Below are 16,158 nucleotides of genomic sequence, written 5' to 3'. Positions count from 1 at the left end.
CAGGTAAAAGTACCATCCATCTTTCCATCCATCCATCCATCCATTATTGTAACTTCTTATTCCCCACTGGGGTTGCGGAGCCTATCCCGGGAACAATGAGCACAGGCGGGAACCAACCCTGGGCGGGCGCCAACTCACCACAGGGTGCACACACACCAACAGGGCCAATTTCAGAAATGCTAGTCAGCCTACCCTGCACACCTTTGGACTGTGGGAGAAAACCGGAGTCCCCTGCGAAAACCCATGCAAACATGGAGAGCGTGCGAACTCCACACAGAAAGGACCAGGGACCGAACCTTCTCACTGTGAGGCAGCAGTACTAACCACTGTGCCACCGTGCTGCCCAAGTACCGTTACTTATAATAATATAAATGTATAAATACAACTCAAGTAGGACTGCAAGATGCATTCACATTTGAATTAGCGCTCTTATGCTGCTATTCAATGAAGTCGACCGTGGTCAATGTCAGTCTCAGTATTTGAGTAAGAGTAAAAGAGTATCTAGAAAGAAGACTGCTCATGTAGTGAGTTATTTTACAAAATCTGTACAGTTCCAGGATTGCCCAACAGCACAACCAATGAACAAAATTTTAAATTAAAATGACCTCTCAATAAAACAATGAAACATAAAATGTGCAAATAAAAATATATTATGCTTTTTTGTTTATCACAAACAATGTGTGATGGGAAGCAGCCTCAGACACAGGAAAACAACAGCTCAGGAACTCATTGGGGAGGTATAATTGGCTAACAGCCTGTGTGAATATGAACTGTTGTCGGAATGTAGGGTTAGCAGTAGGAAAAATGATAAACAGTGAAGAAAAACTGACATTAAATGGTTCTTTGAATAAATAAGTATGGGTTTCATTAGTAATTTTTCTCTTGATGATCTCTGATCTTTGGACCAATGTCTGTTAGAAGAAAAAAAAATTATATACAGTGGTACCTCGGTTCTCGAATTCACTAGAACTCGAATTTCTTGAAAGTCGAACAAACCAGTTTGACCTAGAACTCAATCTGAATATCAGAAGTCGAACTGTGAACGCTGACCTAATATAAATTGTACACGCCAGGAAATGAAGGCAGTCTGGTGAGTTCGGAGCGGCCACAATCTTTACTCTTGAATGTAATGTAAAATAAAGTTGTCCTCCGAAGAGGGGGGGTGGTGGTGGGCAATAAAAAAAAAAAAAAAAAGGAAATGAGTCATACTACAATGCAATTACTTGAATGCCTTCTTCACAGACTGGACGATTAACCAAATAAAGCAGCGCAACATTACAGTAACTAACAATAAATAAACCACTAACTTAGTGTACTATTAGAGCATTTATGTCATTTATTTAAACTTTATTTTACCAGGTAAATTAACTGAAAACCAGTTCTTACTGCTTTACGTGATATTTTGGAGAAACAGCAGATTACGCATTGGAACTGCCTGGGATACAAACGTCATGCGTGTAACTAAACTCTTCAGCCAATAAGGGCAAAGGTGTGTCGTCACGGAGGCGGTTCCAGTTTGTGCAGCCGGGTGAGAGGTCGCAATGCATCTAACCGTAATGCATTGCGTAAGGTTCAGAATGCGTTGCTTTAAGCCAGTGCTGTAAGCAAGTCGAACGCACCCAATGATCGAACTGGGAAAACCAACTGAAACGCGGGCTTAATACAGAGGACTAATGACAACAACCAGAAACAGCTGATCACATGGGGATCCCACACGAGGTTAACGAGGGGGCGTGGCACACGGAAGGAGCGGACGATCAGGGCAGGACTGGGGAAGTGTTGGGATAAGATCTTTATCATTTTGGAAGCCATTAAGAAAAAGATGCTCTTCTTGTTTTATTCTGTTCATTTTGTGTTTAAAATGCTTAAAAAAAAATAAATAAAAACATATTTAGGTGTAATTTGGGGGGGCCGGGAACCAATTAATTGGTTTTCCATTATTTGTTATGGGAAAAATTAGGTCAGAACTCGAACTTTTTAGGATTCGATCCGGAGTCCGGAACGGATTAAGTTCGAGAACCGAGATACCACTGTATTGGCTAAAGTTAGGCCAGTACTTGGATGGATTACCAACTAGGAAAGCTGGGTTGCTGCTGAAACAGTGTCGGTGTGGGCAAAAGGTTAGCCTATCGTCCTTCGCATGAGACTTAAAACTGAGGTCCTAACTCTCTGAAGTCATTAAAGATCTCTGGGCTGTTTCAAAATAGTAGGGGTGGTACCTAGGGGTGTAACGGTACAGGGCCACAGTTTCGGTATATGTTTTGTGCGTATAGAGAACAATGTTTTTTCTCTCAAAATTATATCTTTATTTTGCTTGTCAGCAAGAACTGCATTTCACAGTGAACAAATTCCAGTATCACTGCTGTACTAAATTACTAAATAATATAAATATAGCACCTTTATTTCAAGTAAACAGTTACTAAACACAACACTTTTAAATGGTAAACTGGCTCTTATTTATGTATAAAATATGTATAAAATTAAAACATACAAAATGTAAACAAAAAACACTTAAAAACACAAATGTTAGTGCCTCTTTGTCTTGACTACTGGTATACTTAATACAGTAGTATAAAAAGATAAGTAAACAATTTCAAAAGAAAAAGTGCTGCCATATGCAATCTGGAGGAAACATAAATTCAGAAATAGCTTTTTCTTTGCCCATTTTAAAATTATAACATCGCTGAAATGTGTACGGCAGGACACAACATAATGTGGGTCAAGTGTTTTAATTAAGTGGCAAAACCCCACATCTTCGACAACAGAAAAGGGCTGCAAATCTTTAGCAATGAACGCTTCCACTGCACGGGTTATTTTCTTGTGTTTATCTGAAGTGGCATGGTAGGTCTGTTCAAAAGTATTTTCGATAGACAGTTGTTGTTTTGCTGCGGTTATCTTTTTGAGTCGTTCGACTGTTCTGTGTTCAGGAACCGTTATATCAGGATGCATACGCCTTGAGATGGTTGGTCATATTGCTTTTGTTTCCTCTTGAGTATGGAACATGTTTCAAGCAACGTTTGCAGACATTTTCTGTTTACTGTTTTCACTCCTCACTGTTGATGATTGGTCCGCCAAGGCTATTGCCTTTCACTACTGCCTGATCCACAGTGCACCAGACATCAATGACCCCCCCACAAGTGTGCTGAATTAAACCGAGGGACCTCCCCCACCACCTCATCTTTTTTATGGAACCTATTTATTGTTAGGATAATGCAGGACCAGAATTGTTTTTATGTCATGTTTTTAATTGTGTACTCATTATTATTATTATTTCTAGAGCTTTCTCATGAAGTTCAGGAACATCTTTCTGGTAAGCAAAACAACTTTTTTTTTTTTTCCTATAAATGCTTGATGTGTGCATTGTCATGGACCAGACTGTGCTCTAATTTGCATTTAGGCCTAATGAACAGATTCTCACAAACCATGAACAAGCACACATGCTTTCTCTTTCTAACCTTTCAGCAGAGTTTCCCATTGTATTCTAACCTTCTCCACAGTACCATATGAGCACTTTTAAATGTAAGCATGATTTTACATTTAAATTTGCATTTGAAGTGGGAAGTACATATTCTTGTATTTTTTTTCAGTATGCTGTAAAATACTACTTAATACTTTCATAATCTTCCTAGGCAGTAACAACATATGGTCTTTTATTGAGGAACAGGTCTGGGGTTTCTATGATGGTTTTATTTGGCACCACTAATTTCTCACCAGGTCTGCCTCTGTAATGTCCCTGGAATCCTTGTCTATCTGTTTCACTAAGGCTTGGCCTTCCAAGTGCTTCCTCTTACTGTTTTCCAGGCATACAATATCTGGTTCCAAGTAATTTTGCAAGATGGATGGCAGAAATAGTAGGTTACACATCCCTGATCAATTTGATCGATCATTTTTACTTCACCTAAGTTAGCAGAGAAAGGTTGCCATCTTGAGCTCAGAGTGTAGTTTTATGGTGTCCCTTCTCTGGGGTAAACTTCAGCTCCTACAGGACACCGCTGGGGCCTGTTTCCAACCATCCTGCAGAGTGGGCACATCATTATCATGTGTGATTATTAAGTCGGATTCAGCAGGCATACTGACTGGTCCTTACACCACTGCTACACTAAGTGGGGGCTGCCCCCCAAACATAAGAACAGTATTTAGACTAATATTGAAATAGTCATTTGGCTGAACAGCATCCAGACCCGTTAGAATCTTATAGACCTGAATCATATCCCCCCTTAGTCTCCTTTGCTCAAGGCGAAACAGATTCAGTTCCGCTAACCTCTCCTCATAAGACATTCCTCTAAGACCAGGAATCATTCTCGTAGCTCTTCGTTGCACCTTTTCTAAGGCAGCAATGTCCTTCTTGAGGTATGGTGACCAAACCTGCACACAGTATTCTAGGTGGGGTCTTACCAAGGAATTATATAAGTGTAACATAACCTCCCTTGACTTAAACTCCACACACCTAGAGATTTAACCTAACATTCTGTTCGCCTTTTTTATTGCTTCCCCACACTGGCGAGAGTGGGACATGGAAGCATCAACATACATACCGAGATCTTTCTCGTAATCAGCTACCTTTATTTCAGTGGAACCCATAAAATATCTGTATTTTATATTTCTGCTCCCTGCATGGATTACCTTACATTTAGCTGTGTTAAATTTCATCTGCCAAGTATCAGCCCATTCGCTAATTAAATCCAGATCCCGTTGAAGCCTCTCTGCTGCTAGATCAGTATCTGCTACACCGCCCACCTTGGTGTCGTCTGCAAATTTAACCAGTTTACTGTATGTATTTGTATCAATATCATTAATGTAAATTAGGAACAATAGTGGTCCTAAAATTGAACTCTGCGGTACCCCACTATGAACGGAGGCCCACTGTGACATTGTGCCTCTAATAACTACTCACTGCTTCCTGTCAGTTAGCCAGTTTTTGATCCAAGCTGCCACAGTTCCTAAAATCCCTGCATCTTTAAGCTTTAGCAAGAGCCGGTTGTGGGGGACAACATCAATGGCCTTCTGGAAATCTAAGTAAATCACATCATAGGCCTTTTTGTGATCAATTTCACTTGTAGCTTCCTCAAAGAACTCAAGTAGATTCGTTAAGCAGGATCTACCTCTCCTAAATCCATGTTGGCTATCCTTTATAATGTTATTTGCATCTAGGTAATCTACCATTTTCACTTGAATTATAGCTTCCATTATTTTTCCAGTAATGCTAGTTAAACTGATTGGCCTATAGTTTGCTGGATTATTTCTATCCCCTTTTTTGAATATGGGTGTTATTTTAGCATGCTTCCAATCTGATGGTACCACACCCGCAGATAACGATTTCTGGAATATTAAAGTTAAAGGTTGGCTGATAATATCCCTCATCTCTTTTAAGACTATAGGTAAGATGCCATCAGGCCCCTGCGATTTATTTATTTTGAGTTTAGCTAGGCTTAGTATCACATCAACCTCAGTTATACATATATTAGTCATAGACGATGCTGTATTCGTATTAATTGGTGGTAAGTTACTTGTGTTCTCTATTGTGAACACCCTTGAAAAATAATCATTAAACTCATTTACTATATCAATTTCGTTATCAATTATAAGTCCCTTACTATCCTGCAAATTAGTGATTTCTGCTTTTAGTGCTCTCTTGGAGTTAAAATATTGGAAGAAACCTTTACTGTCATGCTTAGCCTCCAATGCAATTTTTCTTTCTACATCCCTCTTGGATAGCCTAATGTCATTTTTTAACTCTGCCTGTAGACTTTAGATACTCCTGCTTAATTTTGGAATCATTAGTTATTTTCCAATTGTGGAACAGAGCCCTTTTCCTCCTGACTTTATTCTTAATTTCCTTAGTAAACCACCTTGGTTGTCGTTTCCTAGATTTAGTTTTGCTGGAAACAGGTATGAAGTCCTCTTGCACTTGCGACAATGTGCTTTTGAAAAATTCCCATGCCTCTTCAACTGTTTTGCTATTTAACTCTGTCCAGTTTACAGTTTCTAATTTCCGTCTCATACCATTAAAGTTAGCCTTCCTAACATTGTATACTTTTAATTTCGACTTTGCTCTTCGGACACTAAAATTAACCTCGAATTTAACCATGTTATGATCACTACCGTACAATGGGTCTAAAACCTCTAATTTTCCAATCCTATCCTGGTTATTACAGAAAACAAGATCAAGAAGGGCTTCTCCCCTGGTAGGAGTATTAACAAACTGAGTAAAAAACAATCCTGTACTAATTCCACCATCTCAAGTTCATTTACAGAAGAGCCAGAGACTGTGTCCCACTGTATCCCAGGTAAATTAAAATCACCCATAACCACCACATCATTTTTATTACTCATAATCCTGATATCATCATATAACATTCTGCTTTCCTCTACAGTTACATTAGGTGCTCTATAACAAACCCCGACAATTAGGCCATTTGAATCTTTAGCCTCAAGTTTTATCCATACAGCTTCTGAATTTTTATTTTTATCAGTGAGATCCCTTGCCTGCAAGTTTTCTTTTACGTATACTGCAACACCACCTCCCTTCTTGCCTATCCGGTCTCTACGGAACAACGTATAACCATCCATATTATATTCATCACCATCATTGTCACTCATCCATGTTTCAGTTATTCCTATAATGTCGTAATTGTCTGAAGAAATTAAAGCCTCTAAGTCATTAATTTTGTTTCTAATACTCCTAGCATTCAAATACAGACCACTAATGGTAGGCCTTTTACAGTGTCTACTTTTAATATTTATTTGGGCTATCCGTCTCTCCCGACATAAATTCATAACTGACCTCCCTGCTCCCCCAGTCCCTAGTTTAAACATTCCTCAACTATTCTGCACATCCGCCTCCCCAATACACTGGTTCCCCTATGGTTCAGATGCAACCCGTCCGGCTTGAACAGGTCCCACCTGTTCCAGAAGGTCTTCCAGTGCCCCATAAACCTGAACCCCTCTTTCCTACACCACCATTTTAGCCACGCATTTAATCCCCTTATCTCAGCTAACTTTGCCTGACTTGCACGTGGCACGGGAAGTATTCCAGAGAATACCACCGTGGATGTTCTTCTTCTAAGCTTATCCGCGACTTCTATAAATTTATCTTGCAGAACAGCCCTCCTGCCCTTTCCTATGTCATTGGTGCCAACATGCACCACGACCACTGGATCCACCCCGGCTGGGGCCAAAAGCCTGTCCACTCGATCTGGAAGGTCCCCTACCTGGGCACCAGGCAGGCAAGACACTGTACGGGACCCTCTATCACGGGTGCACACATAACTATCTACACCTCTTATAATTGAATCCCCTACTACCACAACCTCCCTCTTACTGGGGTTAGGCGGCTCCTTGGTGCCCAAGGGCCCACCTGCCTCCCCAGTCTCTTCCGGCTCCAAAGCTGGAAGCACCTGAAAGCGGTTAGACACCGTTACTTCAGGTGATGCCGCCTCTGTGAATTGTGTACGCCCTTTTCTACGTCTACGACCTACGTTCACCCAGCTCTCTCGACCTACACACAGTACACACAGTCTCCCTAGAAGGCGTATTAACTCTCTCCTTTAACTCATTGTTATGTTGGATGAGAGCCAGCCGCTCCTCTAGGTCACGAACCTGGACCATGAGTGAGTCAACTAACCTACATCGCTCGCAGACGAAGTCCGACTGGATGCAAGCATCCAGAAGGGCAAACATCTTGCAAACACAACACTGAGCTGGCCCCATAATTACCTAACTCTCTATGTCCCCGTCCTTTACTCCCAGCCCAGTATATTAATATTGAGTATTTAAACTTTTAGTTGATCTAATTAACGTATAGTTAAAACAAAGTGCCGAGTACACTAAAACACTAAATTAACACTTGCGTTAAATCGGTACTTTATTATAAATTATCCGGCAGCGTCAGCGATAACAACCTTTAAATTAAACTTTTTAAATAACCAAATTAACAATTACTTACCCGAGATTAACTTCCTGCTGAACCACGTTTAGCTAAACTATAGCGAAGTTGCTCAAGGGAGGCCAAAAAACCACAAAAAACCCTCTCAAAGCAGGCTACTGCCGGAGCGGGAAAAAAAGTGGAAAATGTCCTCCCGGCCCCGACCGGCGACCGAGCAAAGCTCCGGAGCAACTGTCCTTTTAAAGTTAATGTTACCGATGTTCGATAATATTACCCGCGGGTGTTTGATGCGAAGGACGCACACAGAAACGCCGCTCGCGCCCGCAGCTGTCGGTAACACTCACGCTGTCAATTAATAAGGACAGACAAGTACACACGTAAAAGTAAAAGTTAAAAATGAAACAACAACCACCCACGTAACCGCGCTGGCACACAAACACTCAAATATACTTTACAGATAATTCAAATCAAATCAACCGCTTCAACAGGCGCACAACACAACACAAGTGCACACAGCGACTACACCACTCCCGAACAGTACAGCTATCCCAGCAGCCTCAACAGCAATCCCAGGGTTTCTCTCCCTACTACCATTGAGCTCCTGCCCTCCTCCTACACTTCGAAGACGTTGCTGTTTACTTGGAGCTATTTCTTGGTGGTTGTGGCATTAGGAACCAGGTTAACACCTACTGTTTCTTTTCTACCTTGGGCTCATCAGGCCAGCATAATGAAGGTCAGTTAGCTTTTGCCATTGTTCTAAAGCCTTTACGTGTCAGATTTAATTCTGTTTTTTTGTATCACAGTAGAGGAGATACTTCAAGCTGATTATTGACATGCTTCAGTGGTTATCTAGATGGCTGGCAATTTATGGTGGACTAATACACATTTTATAATTTATTTCTTTATTTACACATTTCTTCATTTATTTCTGTGTTTCTTTCTCCATATTATAAGGTAGGCTGTTATAACTTTTTCAGTTCAGTTTTATTTGTATAGTGCTTTTACACAGCATTACATCTTCTTAAAGCGCTTTACATTATCTCTGCCCAAAACCCCCAGTGAGCAAGCCAGAGGTGATAGTGGCAAGAAAAACTCCATAGAAGGAAGAAACCTTGGGAGGAATCAGACTCAAAGAGAGACCATCCTCCAGGTGCCGGCAGAGGAAGTCAAATGAACAAGATGGAAAAAAATTTACACTGTCCAAATTTTACAATTTGAGTCTCAGTTTGATAGCGTGCAATTGCTGGTGCTGCTTCTGACAGCAGAATGAAGAGTGGTACAGCAGCAGGGCAGGCAGGAGAGGTGACACAGGCAGAAGGGCAGGCCAGAAGAACATCAAAGGTAGTAGAGGCTTTACAGTCAGCAGGGTGGGCAGAATATCGTAATAGTTTTCTTTTTTTTCGTGGGGGTCTCCAGGCAGCACACTCCAGGAGGGGGAGACTAGAGGCAGTGCAAACAGTTAGGTGAGTGCAATATGTAAATTCTGGCAGATATGGCTATGGCAGCATAAGTAGGAGGGAGAGGCAAGTAGGAACACAGGCATGGGGAGTCCCTGAACGTCAGCACTCCAATTCCACAAGGGAGTGTGAAGCTAGAGTGACAGCACTGACAGTTCAGTTCATCCAAAGCCAATGGCACCGATCCCCACCCAGCTCTATGCCTCACACTATAGGTCTAACTGGGGGTGAGCAGTTAGCTAGAGGTAGAGCTAGAGTCTCTATAAGCTAGACTGAAGAAGTATGTTTTTATTCTCGAGTTGAATATTAAATCTTGGACATCAGCTGGAAGACTATTCCACAGCTACGGAGCTCTGTAAGAGAACGGTCTGCAGGCTGCCATAGTACTTTCTGCTCTCAGTATTAGTAAATATACAGCTCCTTCTGATTGAAGCAGGCGAGGAGGGTTAGTTATTTTAATATTAAAAAATGGAATAAAGTCATCACTCCTAAGAGCTTATGGGGCTTGTGAGCATAACATTGAAGCATTCTTTGTTAACCTAGACATACTGTAGATTCAAACAAGAATTCAGGATTGTTTTTGTTCTAAGTTTGGAGAGATACATAGATTAGCAGTCACTAGTGCTTGTCTGTATTTAGAGGGGCTCTCTTTGCAGGTGGATCTGAAAACTTCTAGTTTAGTTGAGCGCCATGTACCGACTAGCTTGAGTGAAGCCTGTTTAAGTTCACTTGTATGATCAGAGTACTGCGGGGCAGTTTTCTTATCTCTATCTTTATCTTCTTAAGTGGAGCTACAAGATACAGGATTTCTTTATGTTCAGTTGCCTGTCTGAGTTTATTTTTGCTTGAGGCTTGAGATGTAATGTTGAAGGACTGTGAAAGTTGGTCATGAAATGTTGCAGTAGGTAATGATTCTATGGAACAATTGGTACTGCAGGATTGGTTAAAGGGGTGGGATCATTTCAGGTCTACTACTAATGCCTTGGCTTGGTGACTGGTGTATCTGCTTTTTGGTACACTAGGGCATTGCTAGGATTACTTTTGGCTACCAATAATCTATTATATTACAACCCCTGGCAGAAAATATGGAATCACTACTTTTGGAGGACGTTCAGTGTGTTGTTTTACTTTGTAGTCCAAAAACAAATCAGAGATATGACACAAAGCTATTTTACCTAACAGCTGAACATTCTGGCTTTCTAAAACACACCTCCAAAAAAAAAAATATATATATATATATATACTGTATATATGACATTGTTGTAATTAATGGCACATCTTTTTTTTAGATCCAGTAGAGGAAATAAATATGAAATCATTCAATGTTGAGGAAAAAAATATGGAATCGCCCTGTAATTTGCATTTCTAAAACAAATACCTGTACAAGTCTAATTATACAAATGAGTCTGCAGTTATAAGAGTGTTTGCAGACCTTAACGAGCTGTTGCACCTGGCTGATTGCAAGGGATTGTAAAAGATTTGTGAGGGAAAGCAAAATTATTTTAAAAAAAAATTTCCCACCCTGACCACTTAGGGCAGGGGTATTCAACTAAAATTTAAAGAGGTCCAGTTAGAGAGAAATTCTTGAAGCAAAGGTCCGGAAGATCATAATGTCTAACCGTCTGGCTCAACGGCAGCGCAACATAAAAGGAAACCCCACGCAATCAAATAATCAATTAAAGTATTTATTTAAAGAAAAATCATAAGTGGGTACAAAGTCAAAAATAGGTAAATAAAGCAAAAGTCTAAAGATGTCCAAAAACATAACCAAACCAAAGTGCCAAAGGAGGGACAAAAGGGGGGGCCTCCTCCAGAGTAGCCTCAGGTCTTTTCATACCCCTCCCAATTAGCGCTTCACACGGCACACCTGCGCCTGATCACCTACTCAAACAGGGACAAGAACACAGGTAAAGAGTGGGCGGGACTGACAGACCGAAAGGGCCGTCACACTATTTAATAGTGTGATATAGCCTATTAGTTGCATCAACATTGTATGTAATCAGTACCTGACTGTCAAATCAAATTAATTCAGTACAAATCAAAAACATTTTGACATTTATTGTCACATGACATACTGTAGAACTTCGGCCAGCTGGCTGGAGTGAGATTTTCAATTCGAGATGTCTGCACACATGTAACAGTTCTTACCTTGTAAATAGTCTGCTTTTGTATTTAACCGTGTAAATACACTGTTGACGTAGCTAATTTTAGGTTTTATAATGGAATATATAATCTTGCTGTAAGATTTCCAGCATGAGTCTGAAAGCGTGAGTGTCATGCCAGATGCTTGAGATTTGACAACCCTGAAAACGTACATTTTTTGTTTCACATGAGTTTATTTATATATCAGATAACATTACTTTATACATATGTTAAAATGCAGAAACTTCAACGAACATGAAATCAACAATAAACTACGTCTATTTATCCAACGTGTTATATAATACATACTGTATTTGAAAACTTTTCAGCTTTACAATTTCAGGAGAGCGCAGCCACTCTGTTAGGAACATTACGCTTTTTGTTTGCGGGTGTTAGCTTCGCTGCTGCACATTAGCGTAGACAAAGGGCTGCATACGCCGATCTATATGTCTTGCTTGGCGGTCAAAGGCGTTTGACGTTCATTGGCGTGGCAAACGGCGGTTCTACTGCTAAACCACTACCGAAAAGACTACAAACGCTGCGCCGGTTAAAATAAAAACGCCCCGTCAGGTTTTAAATAATAACTAAATGTTTTGGCAGTCGGTCCGGGTCCGTATGGGACAGCTTCTGGGTCCGGACCCGGACCGCGGTCCGCCTGTTAGTGACCTCTGTCTTAGGGGCTCCGAACAAATGTGACGTTGTTGTGTCGTTGAGGAGACAGACACCACCACGTAACTCTAACTGTTTATTATTAACAGCAGGTCAGAAACCTTTACCGTACTTGGCGGACCAATACCCCAGCAACCTTCGATCCTAACGCATCCTTATTTGGAATAAAGGTGCATGACAAAATAGATCCTCACAACACATCACCCTACCTTTGAGTTAACAAAACATCCTGACAAATAAAGTAGCTGTTGGGGCATATCAGAACTCCTAGGGTTCCTTTCAATATGAACACAGTTTGTTTTTCCTTCTTACCTTTGTTCCTACACAGATTCCTCACAACATAGCTCACTAAGTTTAATTAGCTATTTTAACTAACAGAAGAAATATTCTACACAAAGTCTTTATATCTCTCTGGAGGTCTGACAACTCTGCCACAGCGTGTCTTTGCCGGGGTTGACAAAACCTCTGCTGCAGGTGGCCCTTCTGTGAATTCCTGTTCAGGAGGAACGTCTAAGACTGGCTGTGCAACCGGCTGGGGAGTCTGTGGTTCCAGCGTAGGTGTTTCTACTGCCGTATCCATTATAGGCCCTAGATGACGTCGATTGTGACGGAGCACCCCCTTTTCAGTTAGTATGAGGTAAGACCTCGGTGTGTCACACATCCTGAGGACTCGACCAGACTTCTTCCATCCTTGTTCGCCATCAAGCTTCATTGCAACTGTTATTCCAGGAATAAGCTCAGGTAATTGTTTAACGCCAAATTTCTTATTGTAATTGCGCCTATAACCACGCTTAGCTTTCTTGTCAGCTCTTCTCACCTGCTGGAAGTCAGGCCACGATGGCTACAGGTTAGACTCCAGCATCGGGATTGCTGTTCTTACCTGTCTGCCCAGCATCAGCTGGTCTGGACTAGCACCAGTGGCTTGGAGAGGGGTGGCTCGGTAACTCAACAGGGCAGCAAATGGGTCTGAGTGCCTCAAGATTTTCTTTACAGTCTGTACAGCCCTCTCTGCTTCTCCATTAGATTGAGGATGGTGGGGACTGGTCGTGACATGATTAAAGTCATAGTCTTTTGCAAATTCCTGGAAGGCTCTTCCCAAGAATTGTGGTCCATTATCCGTAACGAGAACATTTGGACTGCCCCACCTTGCAAACATATTCTTTAGTTGTCTCTCCGGACAGGTCTGGAAGATGAGCTATTTCTATATACCGTGAAAAATAGTCTACAGCTACCAGATAGTGCTGTTTGTTGAATTCACAAATATTGGCTCCTACTCTCTCCCATGGGCGTGTAGGTAATGGAGTAGTAATCAAAGGTTCTCTCCTTTGTGTTACCCTTGATTCCTGACAGTCTTTGCAGCCTTCGACTAGCTGCTGAATTTCTTTCCCTAATCCTGGCCACCAAACGCTCATTTGGGCACTGGCTCGGCATTTTCCAATGCCCTGGTGGCCACCATGAATCATCTGAAGTACGTCAGTACGCATGCTGTGTGGAATTACAATTCTGTCGCAATACAAAACTAACCCTTCAGAATAAGACAAGTGCTGTCTTTCTTTATAGTATGGTGTCACTGTATGTGGAATGGTGGAAGCATACTTAGGCCAGCCATCATTCACATAGCGTATTACCTGTTCCAGGACTCTGTCGTTTCCTGTCTCAGCCTTCACCATGTCCAGTTTTGTGGATGAAATAGGCCACTCATTGCATACAGCTTCTTCATGGGCCTCTACCTCTCTTATCATCTCACAGACTTCTGCAGTGACCACCGCTTGAGGATGTCTTGAGAGTGTGTCGGCCAGCACCAGCTGCTTACCTGGCACATATACCGCTACAGGGTTGTAGCGCATCATTCGCAGGAGCAGTCTTTGACACCTCAGTGGAACTGAATTAAGATCTTTGGCATTAATTAGTGGAACCAAAGGCTTGTGGTCAGTTTGAAGGGTAAAGTTCTCTAGACCATAAAGGAATCTTTAGAATTTCTCACAGGCCCACACAGCAGCAAGACACTCTTTTTCAATTTGGGCATAATGTTTTTCAGCATCAGTTAGGACTCTTGAACAATAAGCAACTGGCTTCAGCACTCCGTCGTGGTCCTGTAGGAGGACTCCACCTAAGCCATAACTACTAGCGTCCGCACTCACTATAGTGGATCTAGTAACGTCATAGAATGCAAGCACAGGTGCCTCTGTGAGTAAACGCTTCACTGAGATGAAGGCTTTGAACTGTGCAGGGCCCCAGGTCCACGCTGTCTCTTTCTTCAACAGCTCACTAAGAGGCTGTGTTACCTCTGATAAGTGTGGAACATGCCTGCCGAGATAGTGAACCATGCCTAGCATCCTTCTCAGGTCTGAGGTGTTATTAGGCGGCTCTAGAAGCGATATGGCCTTAATCTTGGCCTTATCTGGACGTATGCCCTCCTTATAAATAAAGTGGCCTAGGTAGCGGAGTTGGTTTTGTCCCAGTAGACATTTCTCTGTATTCAACACCAAGCCTGCTTCATGAATCGTCCTCAATGTGCTTTGAAGTCTTTTCTCATGTTCTTCATTAGAGTTTCCATAGACAAGGATATCATCCATGAAAATGGCTACTCCTGATTGATGCTTCAACAGCTCAGAAATTTCCCTCTGAAATATTTCTGGGGCACTAGTAATGCCAAACGGAAGTCTACGGAAAAAAATACCTTCCAAACGGAGTTATGAAGGTTGTCAGTTTAGCACTGTCTTCATCTAATGGCAACTGCCAAAATCCACTTGCTGCATCCAGAAGTGAAAAAATGTTGGCATGTGCTAATCTTGGAAGGATATCGTCATTTGAGGGAAGCATGTATCTTTCCCTCTTAACGGCCTTGTTAAGCTGTTTCAGATCTACGCAGATGCGTATCTGTCCATTCTTCTTGGGCACAGCAACCATTGGAGCGCACCACTCCGTAGGCTCTTTTATTTCTTCAATGATACCGCACTGAACCATTCGCTCTAGTTCCTTTTTGACTTTTTGGAGCATGGGCACAGACACACGTCTGGCTGTGGCTATACTGTATGGGATAGCGTTGCCCTTTAAGTGGATCTTTATTGGTTTTATCTTTAACAGTCCGACCTCTTCAGGAGCGGCTGACTTCAGGTCTTCCAATCTCTTTATCAAACCCATTTCAACTGATGCCTCACGACCAAGAAGGTTGTTCACAGTAGGTCCGGTAACTACAAACACTTTGAACTTGAACTGTCTATTCTTTATGGCAGTTGTGGCTATGAACTGTCCTTTACAATGTAGTTTTCCACCAGGACTTTCCAGGTTTACTTTGGCAAACTTTAACTGAGGCTGGTGCTTTAGGCTTTAAAGGGTCTTTTCTGATATTACACTGATATCTGCACCGGTATCAATCTTAAACTCCACCTCCGTTCCATGTATAGGGAGTGAAACTGTCCATGCCTTATTACTTTCAACACTTTTCCTCAGTTCTCCTAAGAAATGTGTTGCAACGGCGCCATCTAGTGACGTGCATACGTCATTAACTTCTCGTGTGTGACAAACTGCTGCGAAGTGGCCCCTCTTTTTACATTTTCGACATTCTGCATTTTTCGCAGGACAATCCTCTTTCCCGTGGCTTCTTCCGCATCTTTTACATCGTAACCTACTAAAATTTCCATTCTGTTTAGAACTTGAGTTTTGCAAGTTCCCGCCTCGTTTGGGTCTACCCTTCTCACCACCATGATGCTGTCGGCTTCTGGCTACTTCATTGAGCTGCGTGCTGCATGCTGTCTGCTTGTTTACATGCTCTTTCACTTGCTCGGATTGCCTAATGAGCTCGACTGCTTTGCCGAGTGTTAAATCTGCCATCAGCTGTTGCTTTTCGGACAACTTCTGTTGGAGCACGGCGTCTCCACCGGGTCCGTGGATGAGAAGAGATTCACAGCTGACACGGGGAGAAGTTGCAAATCACCGGTTTATTGTCTGACAGATTGCAATCCGGGAGCGGCCATCTAACATACATTCAGCATGTACAGGAGG

General features: G+C 41.9%; 1 protein-coding gene across 7 annotated transcripts in view; it reads left to right on the top strand.

Annotated features, from left to right (window-relative positions):
* Nucleotides 1–16,158, top strand: part of LOC111841788 (cytochrome b5 reductase 4) — a 109,717-nt gene that overhangs the window by 27,510 nt on the left and 66,049 nt on the right. For 4 of the 7 annotated variants that reach the window (XM_072708318.1, XM_072708317.1, XM_072708319.1 and 1 more), the window contains 2 exons: nucleotides 3,278–3,310; nucleotides 6,156–6,287. In XM_072708318.1, the coding sequence (XP_072564419.1) occupies nucleotides 3,278–3,310; nucleotides 6,156–6,287 (165 nt within the window). The remainder of the gene's footprint in view (nucleotides 1–3,277; nucleotides 3,311–6,155; nucleotides 6,288–16,158) is intronic. The other 3 variants (XM_023807783.2, XM_023807786.2, XM_023807781.2) reach the window with 1 other exon arrangement.

This window comes from Paramormyrops kingsleyae, unplaced genomic scaffold (genome assembly GCF_048594095.1).
Source record: "Paramormyrops kingsleyae isolate MSU_618 unplaced genomic scaffold, PKINGS_0.4 ups74, whole genome shotgun sequence".
Taxonomy (NCBI): domain Eukaryota; kingdom Metazoa; phylum Chordata; class Actinopteri; order Osteoglossiformes; family Mormyridae; genus Paramormyrops; species Paramormyrops kingsleyae.
Note: the sequence above shows the minus strand (reverse complement) of the source record. Positions and strands in the feature narration are given on the sequence as shown.